Source organism: Coregonus lavaretus, assembly GCF_964263955.1.
Source record: "Coregonus lavaretus genome assembly, chromosome: 5".
Lineage (NCBI taxonomy): Eukaryota > Metazoa > Chordata > Actinopteri > Salmoniformes > Salmonidae > Coregonus > Coregonus lavaretus.
In genome coordinates, this window is record NC_139992.1 from 6,968,262 (window position 1) to 6,982,592 (window position 14,331).

Here is a 14,331-nt window from a genome sequence, read left to right on the forward strand (position 1 = left end):
ATGTTGACTGATGTGTGTAGTTCCTGACAACAAAGTTACATGTAAGTAAATATTATAATTTTGTGACTGTTTTTTGCCTCTTGAGATTTGGTCCATCATCTGTCTGTTTTCTTTTTGGTCCCCTTCAGCCTCCATAGCCATCCGGCGCCTGATCGGTGTCACCGAGGTAAAGAAGACGGGCTCCAGTTACGGCGACGAGGGGGCTAAGAAACAGAACTAGACCTCTACCTCCCCCCTGACCGCGGTTCGTTGCTGTACGGTCCTCCTCCCTCTCTTCTGTTGTCCTGGAGGTGCAGTCAGCACGCCGGGGAGGGGGCCAAACCATTACACCTAGAGATAAAACCGATAGATCTGGAGGGGGCCAAACCATTACACCTAGAGATAAAACTGATATCTGGAGGGGGCCAAACCATTACACCTAGAGATAAAACTGATATCTGGAGGGGGCCAAACCATTACACCTAGAGATAAAACTGATAGATCTGGAGGGGGCCAAACCATTACACCTAGAGATAAAATAGATAGATCTGGAGGGGGCCAAACCATTACACCTAGAGATAAAACTGATATCTGGAGGTGGCCAAACCATTACACCTAGAGATAAAACTGATAGATCTGGAGGGGGCCAAACCATTACACCTAGAGATAAAACAGATAGATCTGGAGGGGGCCAAACCATTACACCTAGAGATAAAACAGATAGATCTGGAGGGGGCCAAACCATTACACCTAGAGATAAAACTGATATCTGGAGGGGGCCAAACCATTACACCTAGAGATAAAACAGATAGATCTGGAGGGGGCCAAACCATTACACCTAGAGATAAAACAGATAGATCTGGAGGGGGCCAAACCATTACACCTAGAGATAAAACAGATAGATCTGGAGGGGGCCAAACCATTACACCTAGAGATAAAACTGATATCTGGAGGGGGCCAAACCATTACACCTAGAGATAAAACAGATAGATCTGGAGGGGGCCAAACCATTACACCTAGAGATAAAACAGATAGATCTGGAGGGGGCCAAACCATTACACCTAGAGATAAAACAGATAGATCTGGAGGGGGCCAAACCATTACACCTAGAGATAAAACTGATATCTGGAGGGGGCCAAACCATTACACCTAGAGATAAAACTGATAGATCTGGATAATGAGAGGAAAGAAAGAGAGAGAGAGGTATGACCATGGAAGGAGTGTGGAGAGAGAGAGAAAAAGGAGACCGTCTGGAGCCAGCTCTCTGTGGAGTAGGAGAGAGCAGAAGGACTGAGAAGGGGAGGTACTGCTATGACCATGCTCTTTGCCCCCTTAACGCCCTCAGATGCCGCCGGCCCCGCCCACTCTTCACCACCTAACCGCTGGGGTCCACAACACCGGACAGCCAACCAGCTCACCACCCCAGAAGCAAGACCACTTCCTGTTCTGAGCTGCCACTTCCTCTTCCTGTCACATGCTCTGGTCCTTTTTTTTGTTGTTGAGCTGGTGTTACTACAGTGTTGACCTCTTGTAACGTACAGTATATCTCCCCCCTCGTTCTACCAAATGACTGGACTTCTAATGGGAACCAGTTTCTCGAGGCTCAGCCTGATTTCCACTTTGCTTTTAACCTCTTGAGGAAAAAGGGGTGTGTCTTTTTCACTGTGCTTCCTGTCTCTGCTGTGGGAGCCCGCCCCCTTTTATATTTGTTGTCCAGCTTCAAGATCAAATATAATGGGCCGATTCTATGATTCTAGAAGTCTATGCATTCTGGGTACTATTGAATATTACTATAGCACTTATTTGTCATCTGGGCTATGTTCAACAGCAGACATGGGACTTCCAGTGTTTTAAATACTGAGGCAGGTTTGTGTTAAGACTACAGTAAAGTATCTGTATTCATTAACTACACGCTAACTAACTAACTACTTACTAACATCTGTTATCGTTGACATGAAATTTCACACCACCGTTCCAACGCCCTCCAGTTCTGACCGTAATGATTATTTTGTGGATGTAGGTTTTTACAGCATTCTCCCTGCTTGCTCACAAGTAAATGTCTGCACACACATTACCTTGCCATTTTATGACGAGCCGGTTCCTGAGTGAGCTATGACCTTCTCCTGCTGACTCCGCTCTGTTTTACACAGCTCAACCACCCCCGGTGTCTTTACACAGCTCAACCACCCCCAGTGTCTTTACACAGCTCAACCACCCCCAGTGTCTTTACACAGCTCAACCACCCCCAGTGTCTTTACACAGCTCAACCACCCCCGGTGTCTTTACACAGCTCAACCACCCCCGGTGTCTTTACACAGCTCAACCACCCCCAGTGTCTTTACACAGCTCAACCACCCCCGGTGTCTTTACACAGCTCAACCACCCCCGGTGTCTTTACACAGCTCAACCACCCCCGGTTTCTTTACACAGCTCAACCACCCCTGGTTTCTTTACACAGCTCAACCACCCACAGTGTCTACACAGCTCAACCACCCCCAGTGTCTTTACACAGCTCAACCACCCCCAGTGTCTTTACACAGCTCAACCACCCCCAGTGTCTTTACACAGCTCAACCACCCCCGGTGTCTTTACACAGCTCAACCACCCCTGGTTTCTTTACACAGCTCAACCACCCCCCAGTGTCTTTACACAGCTCAACCACCCCCCAGTGTCTTTACACAGCTCAACCACCCCCAGTGTCTTTACACAGCTCAACCACCCCCGGTGGCTATACACAGCTCAACCACCCCCGGTGGCTATACACAGCTCAACCACCCCCGGTGGCTATACACAGCTCAACCACCCCACCCCTGGTGTCAGTGTGACTCTTATAATAACCAATTCCAGTCCAGACTATAACCCCACCTACCCAGTCCAGACTATAACCCCACCTACCCAGTCCAGACTATAACCCCACCTACCCAGTCCAGACTATAACCCCACCTACCCAGTCCAGACTATAACCCCACCTACCCAGTCCAGACTATAACCCCACCTACCCAGTCCAGACTATAATCCCACCTACCCAGTCCAGACTATAACCCCACCTACCCAGTCCAGACTATAACCCCACCTACCCAGTCCAGACTATAACCCCACCTACCCAGTCCAGACTATAACCCCACCTACCCAGTCCAGACTATAACCCCACCTACCCAGTCCAGACTATAACCCCACCTACCCAGTCCAGACTATAACCCCACCTACCCAGTCCAGACTATAACCCCACCTACCCAGTCCAGACTATAACCCCACCTACCCAGTCCAGACTATAACCCCACCTACCCAGTCCAGACTATAACCCCACCTACCCAGTCCAGACTATAACCCCACCTACCCAGTCCAGACTATAACCCCACCTACCCAGTCCAGACTATAACCCCACCTACCCAGTCCAGACTATAACCCCACCTACCCAGTAGCTACTGATTCTCCTCTCCAGCTGTAGACTAGTAATGTTTGCCTCTGCAATGGTGACTGTTTGATTGGTTACTATGTTCCCGCCCTACCCCATCTCTTAGGCTAGGGTGATTTGATTGGTTACTAAGTTCTCATCTCTTAGGATGGGGGTGATTGTTCGATTGGTTACTAAGTTCCCGCCCTACCCCGTCTCTTAGGCTAGGGTGATTTGATTTGTTACTAAGTTCCCATCTCTTAGGCTAGGGTGATTGTTCGATTGGTTACTAGGGTTCCCGCACTACCCCATCTCTTAGGCTAGGGTGATTTGATTGGTTACTAAGTTCTCATCTCTTAGGCTAGGGTGATTGTTCGATTGGTTACTAAGTTCCCGCCCTACCTCATCTCTTCCTCTACTAAAGTCTTGTACTCAGACACACTCCACCAGTCCTTCATCCGTAATGGTGCACTGTGGGTAGTTGAATTTTCTCTGGGTTAGTACTGTTATGTTTATGGGTTTATTTGGCTTTGGTTTATGTTACCATGGTGCAGGAGTAACAGGATCGTATTGAATTGTAATTACACTTACATGTGTCATTTAGCAGAAGCTTTAATCCAGAACAATTTACAATACCGTCCATAACAGTACTGTTCTACTTCTCAGTAGCCGCGATGTGTTACATGATGTTACTAAAGCTGCTTACAGGTCCTGCGCTGCACAGGAAGGAGGAGTTCCCTTCCTGCTGCTATTCCCTGCAGGGTACAGAACCACCCTTGGCTCACGCACGGCAACTGCACTTGCTTTCCAAACACCTCACATTGTTTATCTCTACTCATTGGACAATTATTTACATTCTCTGACGACCTGCCCCACCTGTGGTCTGAAGGGTTGTATTAGGGAGGGGGATGACTTTCCTTTACAACTGGGATTGACATGAAAGCAGACGTCAGATTACAGGTGACTGGTATTTCCTCAGTGCAACATGCAGACATAGGAGCAACACGTCATCCTCATCATCCCTTGTCTGGAGAGGACACCATTTTGTGTTACAACGTCACCGGTTTTTCTCCCTATGTTCATAATGTCCTTTGTTCTTCTTCTTTTTGTTTTATTGTTAAATGGTTTTTAACCAGGACAGATTCATGCAAGCCTTAGCAGACAGAGAGTGCAGCTTCATTATATTGTATTGTGTGAACTTAGACAGACCACACTTCCTCAGCCCCATTGTAGTACGTTTTGGATTGGCAAGTGGTGTGGGAGACTGATTTAGTAAGATTCACATTCATCTGCCCTCTGTTAAAAAAGAAAAGGAACTCGAGTTTATTTCTCAATGTGGAATCTTGGAAACAAGTAGTTTGGGTTAGTTGATAAGGTATAGTTAGTGTTAAGCCTGAAGAGATGGGGGTTCCGTCAGAATCTGCTCATTGTTACAGAAATAGTTGAGGGCCCCATTTTAGGAATAGACTCAGTGTCCTGTGATGATTCTGTGTTCGATACCTCTGTTACAACTCCTGTTACATCTCTCAACTGTCAATACAACTGTTATAGTAGCTTAGGAGAGATCTGGGCCCGTATCCACGGAGTCTCAGAATAGGAGTGCTGATCTAGGATCTTTCCATATATTCTTATTCATAATTATCTAAAAGGCTAAACTAATCCTAAATCAGCTCTGAGAGGCTTTGTGGATACGGGCCCTGTTCTAAGTTGTGTGGCATACGTTTTGGCTCATCTCCACAGTGTCCTTCCCATACTGTAATTCCAAACTACAATACCCATCAGGCACTGGTGCAGTCCCACCTCTCCCTCAGGTATCTGTCAGCTGTGTTTACACAGGAAGCCTTATTCTGATATTTTTTTCACCAATTGGTCTTTTGACCAATCGGATCAGCTCTGAAAAGATCTGATGTGATTGGTCAAAAGACCAATTAGTGTAGAAACGATCTGAATTGGGCTGCCTGTGTAAACGCAGCCTATGGTGTATCTATTCCAGAGCAGCAGGACAAATGCAGAGAAGCTAACACTATTTGACATTTTCTAACACTGGAGGTTTGTACTGCAAAAAAATCCCACTACTGATTTTCTTATTTTTGTTCAAGTTCTCGAAACTAAAGAATCAAGTAACGTTAGAAATTCAACACTGAAATGTGACCCTTTTTGGCATGAAAGTTGTTCACTTAAGTGGCATCTCTCGACTCAATTTACATTTTTGTTTTTTTTTCTAAGTCTATTTGTATCTGTTTCTTTAATTAAACAATTAAGAATATTAAAGGATTTAATCACTCAATTCTTATTCTTTCAGTTTGTTTGAATTTGTCTGAATGAGTTTCTCAATGTGTACTTGTGCAGCAGAACCACATTGTCTTCAGACCGATGACGTCATTCTAACGAGACAGCGTTGTCATTAACTATCAGCTGACCTAAGACGATGGCAGAACCACGCAGAGCAGGCCCTTTGGTTGCGTTTACACAGGCAGCCTAATTCTGATATTTTTCCCAATTGTTGGCAAAAGAGCTGATCTGATTGGTCAAAAGACCAATTAGTGGGGGGGGGAATCTGAATGTGCGGCCTGTGTAAATGCAGCCTTAGTATCACCAACATCATCCTTCTTCCACATTACCCTATACACCTCAAACTCAACTCTGGACCTCGAAGCCAGTTCCACTGCATTTGTCCTTGTTCCCCTCGAATCAGGGACTGCTTTAGACCTGGGAAAGCAGGTGTGTGTGTACAATTAATTATTAGGTAGAACAGCAAACCAGCAGGCTCCGGACCTCGTCGGGTAAGAGTTGAGTACCCCTGCCCTATACTAACCAGGTACACACTGTCAGACCCTTCACGCTGCCATATCACATTGAAACACCATGGTACAAATACCCGTACTTTATATCCAAGTCCTACCAGAAACTGAATACATGTTTTGGCAATAATATACCTTTTTAAAATGACATTTTGAGAATCTACTGTCTAATCAAACACTGACATATCTAACCTTTCTGAATGGCGGTTTCAATCTTGAACTGTATCTGTGGAAAACTCGCTGGATTGCGAACACAGCCCTTTGTTATTTAAGCTTAAAAACCTTCAGTGACTCCAGAAAGTCCTGCAATAACTATTGCTAGAGGAGAGAGCTTGTTAAGCATTTTTCGATAATGACTGTAATTAATCATGATTTCTTAACTTTAGCCTATTTACTGTTTGCATGGTGTGCATTGTTGCACACATACTGAGTTAATTCTGATTCCGGGATTATTTTACAGACTGGCAATAGAACATCTTAAAAATAATAATATTGAACAGCTGTTATATTCACTTTGAATCGGAATAAAAAAGGCTATCTCCGGGAGCTGAAAAAGACCAGTTGATATGCAGGCACGCCATTCTAAACTTTACTTGACTCTACATTACCCTTTTTTAAAGTTATTTTCTGAACTTTAGGAATCAAGGACATGGCAGAAATGATAAGACTTGACACTCATGAACTCTGTACATACAGTGCCTGCAGAAAGTATTCTTAACCCTTGACTTATTCCCCATTTTGTGTTAGCCTAATGGATTAAATATTTATTTATTTTCACCCATCTACACACAATACCCCATAATGACAAAGAGAAACATGTTTTTAGAAACGTTTGCCAATTTATTGAAAATGAAATACAGAAATATCTCATTTACATAAGTATCCACACCCCTGAGTCAATACATGTTAGAATCACCTTTGGCAGTGATTACAGTTGTGTGTGTCTCTGGTTAAGTCTCTAAGAGCTTTGCACACCTAAATTGTACAATATTTGCACATTTATACTTTTTTAAATTCCTCAAGCTCTGTCAAGTTGGTTGTTGATCATTGCTAGACAGCCATTTTCAAGTCTTGCCATAGATTTTCTGGCCGATTTTAAGTCAAAACTGTAACTAGGCCACTCAGGAACATTCAATGCCGTCTTGGTAAGCAACTCCAGTGTATATTTGGCCTTGTGTTTTAGGTTATTGTCCTGCTGAAAGGTGAATTTGTCTCCCAGTATCTGTTGGAAAGCAGACTGAACCAGGTTTCCCTCTACGATTATGCCTGTGCTTTGCTCTATTCCATTTATTTTCATCCTAAAAAACTCCCTAGTCAATGTCAAGCCCTTAACGATTAGAAGCATACCCATAACCATAGCAGGAGGAAGTCGTTTCGGGGTCAGGCTGCGATTATTTTTGTAGACCGGGAGGGTGCTACATCGGTCCACCAACACAGGACTATTAAAGGCCCAGTGCACCACCTTTGTGAAAAAATGTTTATTTGTATGTATTTTTAATTCCGATTTTTCAGGGAGTGCTGCAGCACCCTTCCTGCTGCTATTACCCATAACATGATGCAAGCACCACCATGCTTGAAAATATGAAGAGTGGTACTCAGTGATGTGTTGTGTTGGATTTGCCCCAAACCTAACACTTTGTATTCAGGACGTTTCTTTGCCATATTTTTTGCAGTTTTATTTTAGTGCCTTATTGCAAAAAGGATGCATGTGTTAGAAATGTTGTATTCTGTACAGGCTTCCTTCTTTTTACTCTGTCATCTAAGTTAGTATTGTGGAGTAACTACAATGTTGTTGATCCATCCTCAGTTTTCTCCTTTCACAGCCATTAAACTCTGTTACTGTTTGTCCTCATTGTGGTGCCAGGACAACAACCTATCCCTTTACTTCAGCTAAACAAAGGAGTTGATTGTTGACTTCAGGAAGCAGAGGAGGGAACACGCCTCGATCCACATCAATGGGACTGCAGTAGAGAGAGTCAGGAGTTTTAAGTTCCTCAGAGTCCACATCACTGAGGACTTGACATGGACCAGCAACACCACCACTCTTGTCAAGAGGGCGCAACAGCGGCTGTACTTCCTAAGGGGCCCGAAGAAATTCGGCATGCCACCCCGGCTCCTGTCCAAATACTACCGCTGCACCATCGAGAGCGTCCTGACCGGTTGCATCATGGCCTGGTACGGGGATTTCTCCACCCACGACCACAAGGCCCTCCAGCGCGTGGTGACGACGGCCCAGGACATCACTGGGGCCGTGTTCCCACACATCCATGAGATCTACTTGAAATGGTGCCTGAGGAAGTCCCGCAACATCATCAAGGACCCCACACACCTCAGCAATGAGCTGTTCTCTCCCTTATCGGAGCATGAGGTCTGATACCAACAGGCTCAAAGACAGTTTCTTTCTACAAGCCATCAGACTGCTGAACACTTCAACTGGACTGACCACCTGCTCTGACTCTCCTCACCTTAGCACACACATAGTCTTACATTTACATTTTACATTTTAGTCATTTAGCAGACGCTCTTATCCAGAGCGACTTACAGTTAGTGAATACGTATTTTTTTTATACTGGCCCCCCGTCTTGTACTGTATAACTAACCTTGTGGGGACACACAATTCAGTCCCATTCAAAATCCTATTTTCCTTAACCCTAAACCTAATTCTACCCCTAATTCTAACCTTAACCCTAAACCTAACCCTAGATCCTAAACCTAATTCTAACCTTTAACCTAACCCTAAATCCTAACGTTGACCATAACCCTAAACCTAACCTTAACACTAATCCTTACCCTAAATCCTAACCCTAAACCTAATCCTAACCCTAGATTCTAAACCTAATTCTAACCTTAACCCCAGCTGGTTGTTTGTTTACTATTCTTGTGGAGAATTCTGTTCCCCATAAGTATAGCTAAACACACACACACACACAATCATGCTACACACACTTCACAATTGCTGCTACCAGACTCTTATTTACTGCTGCTAATACTGCACAATTTAAACACTTGCCCTCCAATCCCCCTTTTGTCTGATACATGTTTAAACGTGTTACTATAAATTGTGCCTTCCTGTATTATACTTATACTAAAATGTTTATTCTATTCTACTGAGCCATTTACTTTATGTTTATATATTATTTTATTTCTTAGTGTTGTTGCATTGTCCAGAAGAAACCTGCAAATAAATATTTAGTTGGACGGTGTATACCATGTGTATCATGTACTTACGACTAATAAAACTTGAAACTTGACATTTGGTCATACTGCAATGCCTAAAATCAAATGTGTTATTTGTCATAAAACATTCACTCTTCTCTCTAATATGGCATCAGCATAGTCTCCCTGAGCTGAGAATTGTCCTCCTGAGGAGGGATTGCCTGGAGAAGAGTCTGACAGGAAACACCATACTGGACAGGAAGCTGTTTGACACCAAGAGGGACGTGGAGATGTGTTAGGAGACAGAGTTTAGTGGACGGCCGGCGGGTCACCTTGGTCAGCACACCAGAACGCTGGATCCAGTACTCTGTGCAGGACCCTCTCCTTGTCCACTGCAACAAGGAAGCCAGCATGTCCATGTATAAACCAGGTCCCCATGCCTTCATCATGGTAATCCCTGTAAACTCACGCAAAGGCAGGAACTGGACAGTAGAGGGCCTCCTCGAGCTTCTAAAACACACTGTGGAGGCACATGACACTGAGGGGCAAGTCACCAGATGAGACATGGTTTTCTCCAGGAGATGGTGGAGAATTGTGGGAATAGGTACCATTCTATAAACACCAGGTCAAACAATGCATGGGATAATGACATCACTCAGGACCCAGAGCTGCTGAGGAAGATAGATTAAATGGTGGCAGGAAACAGTGAGGGCAGTGGTCCTGGTTATGTTATCATTAATTAAAGTTTTTCAATGGCCGTTGAGGCGAAGAGGTCGGCAGAGGTCTGTGCTCCGTGGTGAGGGTCAATAAAAAATTTTTTTTTACCAAATAAATTCAGCAAAAACCTTTACCCTTACATTTTAACTGGTTCTGTGCCATATATGAAATCATGCAAATAGATTATGTTATATAAAATAATAAGGGACTACCATAGGAGCTGCCGCAGGGGGCATGGCTGGCTCTGTGAGGACTCCACTAAGGGTAACAACAGGGACTGCTATAGAAGCTGGGTCTGTGAGGGCTCCACTAAGGGTAACAACAGGGACTGCTATAGAAGCTGGCTCTGTGAGGGCTACACTAAGGGTAACAACAGGGACTGCTATAGAAGCTGGCTCTGTGAGGGCTCCACTAAGGGTAACAACAGGGACTGCTATAGAAGCTGGCTCTGTGAGGGCTACACTAAGGGTAACAACAGGGACTGCTATAGAAGCTGGGTCTGTGAGGCCTCCACTAAGGGTAGAAACAGGGACTGCTATAGAAGCTGGCTCTGTGAGGGCTCCTCTAAGGGTAACAACAGGGACTGCTATAGAAGCTGGGTCTGTGAGGGCTCCACTAAGGGTAACAACAGGGACTGCTATAGAAGCTGGCTCTGTGAGGGCTCCACTAAGGGTAGAAACAGGGACTGCTATAGAAGCTGGCTCTGTGAGGGCTCCTCTAAGGGTAACAACAGGGACTGCTATAGAAGCTGGCTCTGTGAGGGCTCCTCTAAGGGTAACAACAGGGACTGCTATAGAAGCTGGGTCTGTGAGGGCTCCACTAAGGGTAGAAACAGGGACTGCTATAGAAGCTGGGTCTGTGAGGACTCCACTAAGGGTAGAAACAGGGACTGCTATAGAAGCTGGCTCTGTGAGGGCTCCTCTAAGGGTAACAACAGGGACTGCTATAGAAGCTGGCTCTGTGAGGGCTCCTCTAAGGGTAACAACAGGGACTGCTATAGAAGCTGGGTCTGTGAGGGCTCCACTAAGGGTAACAACAGGGACTGCTATAGAAGCTGGCTCTGTGAGGGCTCCACTAAGGGTAACAACAGGGACTGCTATAGAAGCTGGCTCTGTGAGGGCTCCACTAAGGGTAGAAACAGGGACTGCTATAGAAGCTGGCTCTGTGAGGGCTCCACTAAGGGTAGAAACAGGGACTGCTATAGAAGCTGGCTCTGTGAGGGCTCCACTAAGGGTAACAACAGGGACTGCTATAGAAGCTGGCTCTGTGAGGGCTCCTCTAAGGGTAACAACAGGGACTGCTATAGAAGCTGGCTCTGTGAGGGCTCCACTAAGGGTAACAACAGGGACTGCTATAGAAGCTGGCTCTGTGAGGGCTCCACTAAGGGTAACAACAGGGACTGCTATAGAAGCTGGGTCTGTGAGGGCTCCACTAAGGGTAACAACAGGGACTGCTATAGAAGCTGGCTCTGTGAGGGCTCCACTAAGGGTAACAACAGGGACTGCTATAGAAGCTGGCTCTGTGAGGGCTCCTCTAAGGGTAACAACAGGGACTGCTATAGAAGCTGGCTCTGTGAGGGCTCCACTAAGGGTAGAAACAGGGACTGATATAGAAACTGGCTCTGTGAGGGCTCCACTAAGGGTAACAACAGGGACTGCTATAGAAACTGGCTCTGTGAGGGCTCCACTAAGGGTAACAACAGGGACTGCTATAGAAGCTGGGTCTGTGAGGCCTCCACTAAGGGTAACAACAGGGACTGCTATAGAAGCTGGGTCTGCGAGGGCTCCACTAAGGGTAGAAACAGGGACTGCTATAGAAGCTGGCTCTGTGAGGGCTCCACTTAGGGTAGAAACAGGGACTGCTATAGAAGCTGGCTCTGTGAGGGCTCCACTAAGGGTAACAACAGGGACTGATATAGAAACTGGCTCTGTGAGGGCTCCACTAAGGGTAACAACAGGGACTGCTATAGAAGCTGGGTCTGCGAGGGCTCCACTAAGGGTAGAAACAGGGACTGCTATAGAAGCTGGCTCTGTGAGGGCTCCGCTTAGGGTAGAAACAGGGACTGCTATAGAAGCTGGCTCTGTGAGGACTCCACTAAGGGTAACAACAGGGACTGCTATAGAAGCTGGCTCTGTGAGTGCTCCACTAAGGGTAGAAACAGGGACTGCTATAGAAGCTGGCTCTGTGAGGGCTCCACTTAGGGTAGAAACAGGGACTGCTATAGAAGCTGGCTCTGTGAGGACTCCACTAAGGGTAACAACAGGGACTGCTGTAGAAGTTGGGTCTGTGAGGGCTCCACTAAGGGTAGAAACAGGGACTGCTATAGAAGCTGGCTCTGTGAGGGCTCCACTAAGGGTAGAAACAGGGACTGCTATAGAAGCTGGCTCTGTGAGGACTCCACTAAGGGTAACAACAGGGACTGATATAGAAACTGGCTCTGTGAGGGCTCCACTAAGGGTAACAACAGGGACTGCTATAGAAGCTGGCTCTGTGAGGACTCCACTAAGGGTAACAACAGGGACTGCTATAGAAGCTGGCTCTGTGAGGGCTCCACTAAGGGTAACAACAGGGACTGCTATAGAAGCTGGGTCGGTGAGGGCTCCACTATGGGTAGAAACAGGGACTGCTATAGAAGCTGGGTCTGTGAGGGCTCCACTAAGGGTAACAACAGGGACTGCTATAGAAGCTGGCTCTGTGAGGGCTCCACTAAGGGTAGAAACAGGGACTGCTATAGAAGCTGGCTCTGTGAGGGCTCCACTAAGGGTAACAACAGGGACTGCTATAGAAGCTGGGTCTGTGAGGACTCCACTAAGGGTAACAACAGGGACTGCTATAGAAGCTGGCTCTGTGAGGGCTCCACTAAGGGTAACAACAGGGACTGCTATAGAAGCTGGGTCTGTGAGGCCTCCACTAAGGGTAACAACAGGGACTGCTATAGAAGCTGGCTCTGTGAGGGCTCCACTAAGGGTAACAACAGGGACTGCTATATGAGCTGGGTCTGTGAGGGCTCCACTAAGGGCAGCAACAGGGACTGCTATAGAAGCTGGCTCTGTGAGGGCTCCACTAAGGGTAACAACAGGGACTGCTATAGAAGCTGGCTCTGTGAGGGCTCCACTAAGGGTAACAACAGGGACTGCTATAGAAGCTGGGTCTGTGAGGGCTCCACTAAGGGTAACAACAGGGACTGCTATAGAAGCTGGGTCTGTGAGGGCTCCACTAAGGGTAACAACAGGGACTGCTATAGAAGCTGGGTCTGTGAGGGCTCCACTAAGGGTAACAACAGGGACTGCTATAGAAGCTGGGTCTGTGAGGGCTCCACTAAGGGTAGAAACAGGGACTGCTATAGAAGCTGGCTCTCTGAGGGCTCCACTAAGGGTAACAACAGGGACTGCTATAGAAGCTGGCTCTGTGAGGGCTCCACTAAGGGTAACAACAGGGACTGCTATAGAAGCTGGGTCTGTGAGGGCTCCACTAAGGGTAGAAACAGGGACTGCTATAGAAGCTGGCTCTGTGAGGGCTCCACTAAGGGTAGAAACAGGGACTGCTATAGAAGCTGGGTCTGTGAGGACTCCACTAAGGGTAACAACAGGGACTGCTATAGAAGCTGGCTCTGTGAGGGCTCCACTAAGGGTAACAACAGGGACTGCTATAGAAGCTGGGTCTGTGAGGCCTCCACTAAGGGTAACAACAGGGACTGCTATAGAAGCTGGCTCTGTGAGGGCTACACTAAGGGTAACAACAGGGACTGCTATAGAAGCTGGCTCTGTGAGGGCTCCACTAAGGGTAACAACAGGGACTGCTATAGAAGCTGGGTCTGTGAGGCCTCCACTAAGGGTAACAACAGGGACTGCTATAGAAGCTGGCTCTGTGAGGGCTCCACTAAGGGTAACAACAGGGACTGCTATATGAGCTGGGTCTGTGAGGGCTCCACTAAGGGTAACAACAGGGACTGCTATAGAAGCTGGCTCTGTGAGGGCTCCACTAAGGGTAACAACAGGGACTGCTATAGAAGCTGGCTCTGTGAGGGCTCCACTAAGGGTAGAAACAGGGACTGCTATAGAAGCTGGGTCTGTGAGGACTCCACTAAGGGTAACAACAGGGACTGCTATAGAAGCTGGCTATGTGAGGGCTCCACTAAGGGTAACAACAGGGACTGCTATAGAAGCTGGGTCTGTGAGGCCTCCACTAAGGGTAACAACAGGGACTGCTATAGAAGCTGGCTCTGTGAGGGCTACACTAAGGGTAACAACAGGGACTGCTATAGAAGCTGGCTCTGTGAGGGCT

General features: G+C 46.6%; 1 protein-coding gene across 5 annotated transcripts in view; it reads left to right on the forward strand.

Annotated features, from left to right (window-relative positions):
* Positions 1 to 5,660, forward strand: part of LOC311129732 (1-acyl-sn-glycerol-3-phosphate acyltransferase gamma-like) — a 31,490-nt gene extending 25,830 nt beyond the window's left edge. For 3 of the 5 annotated variants that reach the window (XM_084162147.1, XM_084162149.1, XM_084162148.1), the window contains one exon: positions 129 to 5,660. In XM_084162147.1, coding sequence (XP_084018273.1) covers positions 129 to 220 — 92 coding nt within the window. In that variant the 3' untranslated portion in view covers positions 221 to 5,660. The remainder of the gene's footprint in view (positions 1 to 128) is intronic. The other 2 variants (XR_014613303.1, XR_014613304.1) reach the window with 2 other exon arrangements.
* The last annotated feature ends 8,671 nt before the right edge of the window (positions 5,661 to 14,331 follow it).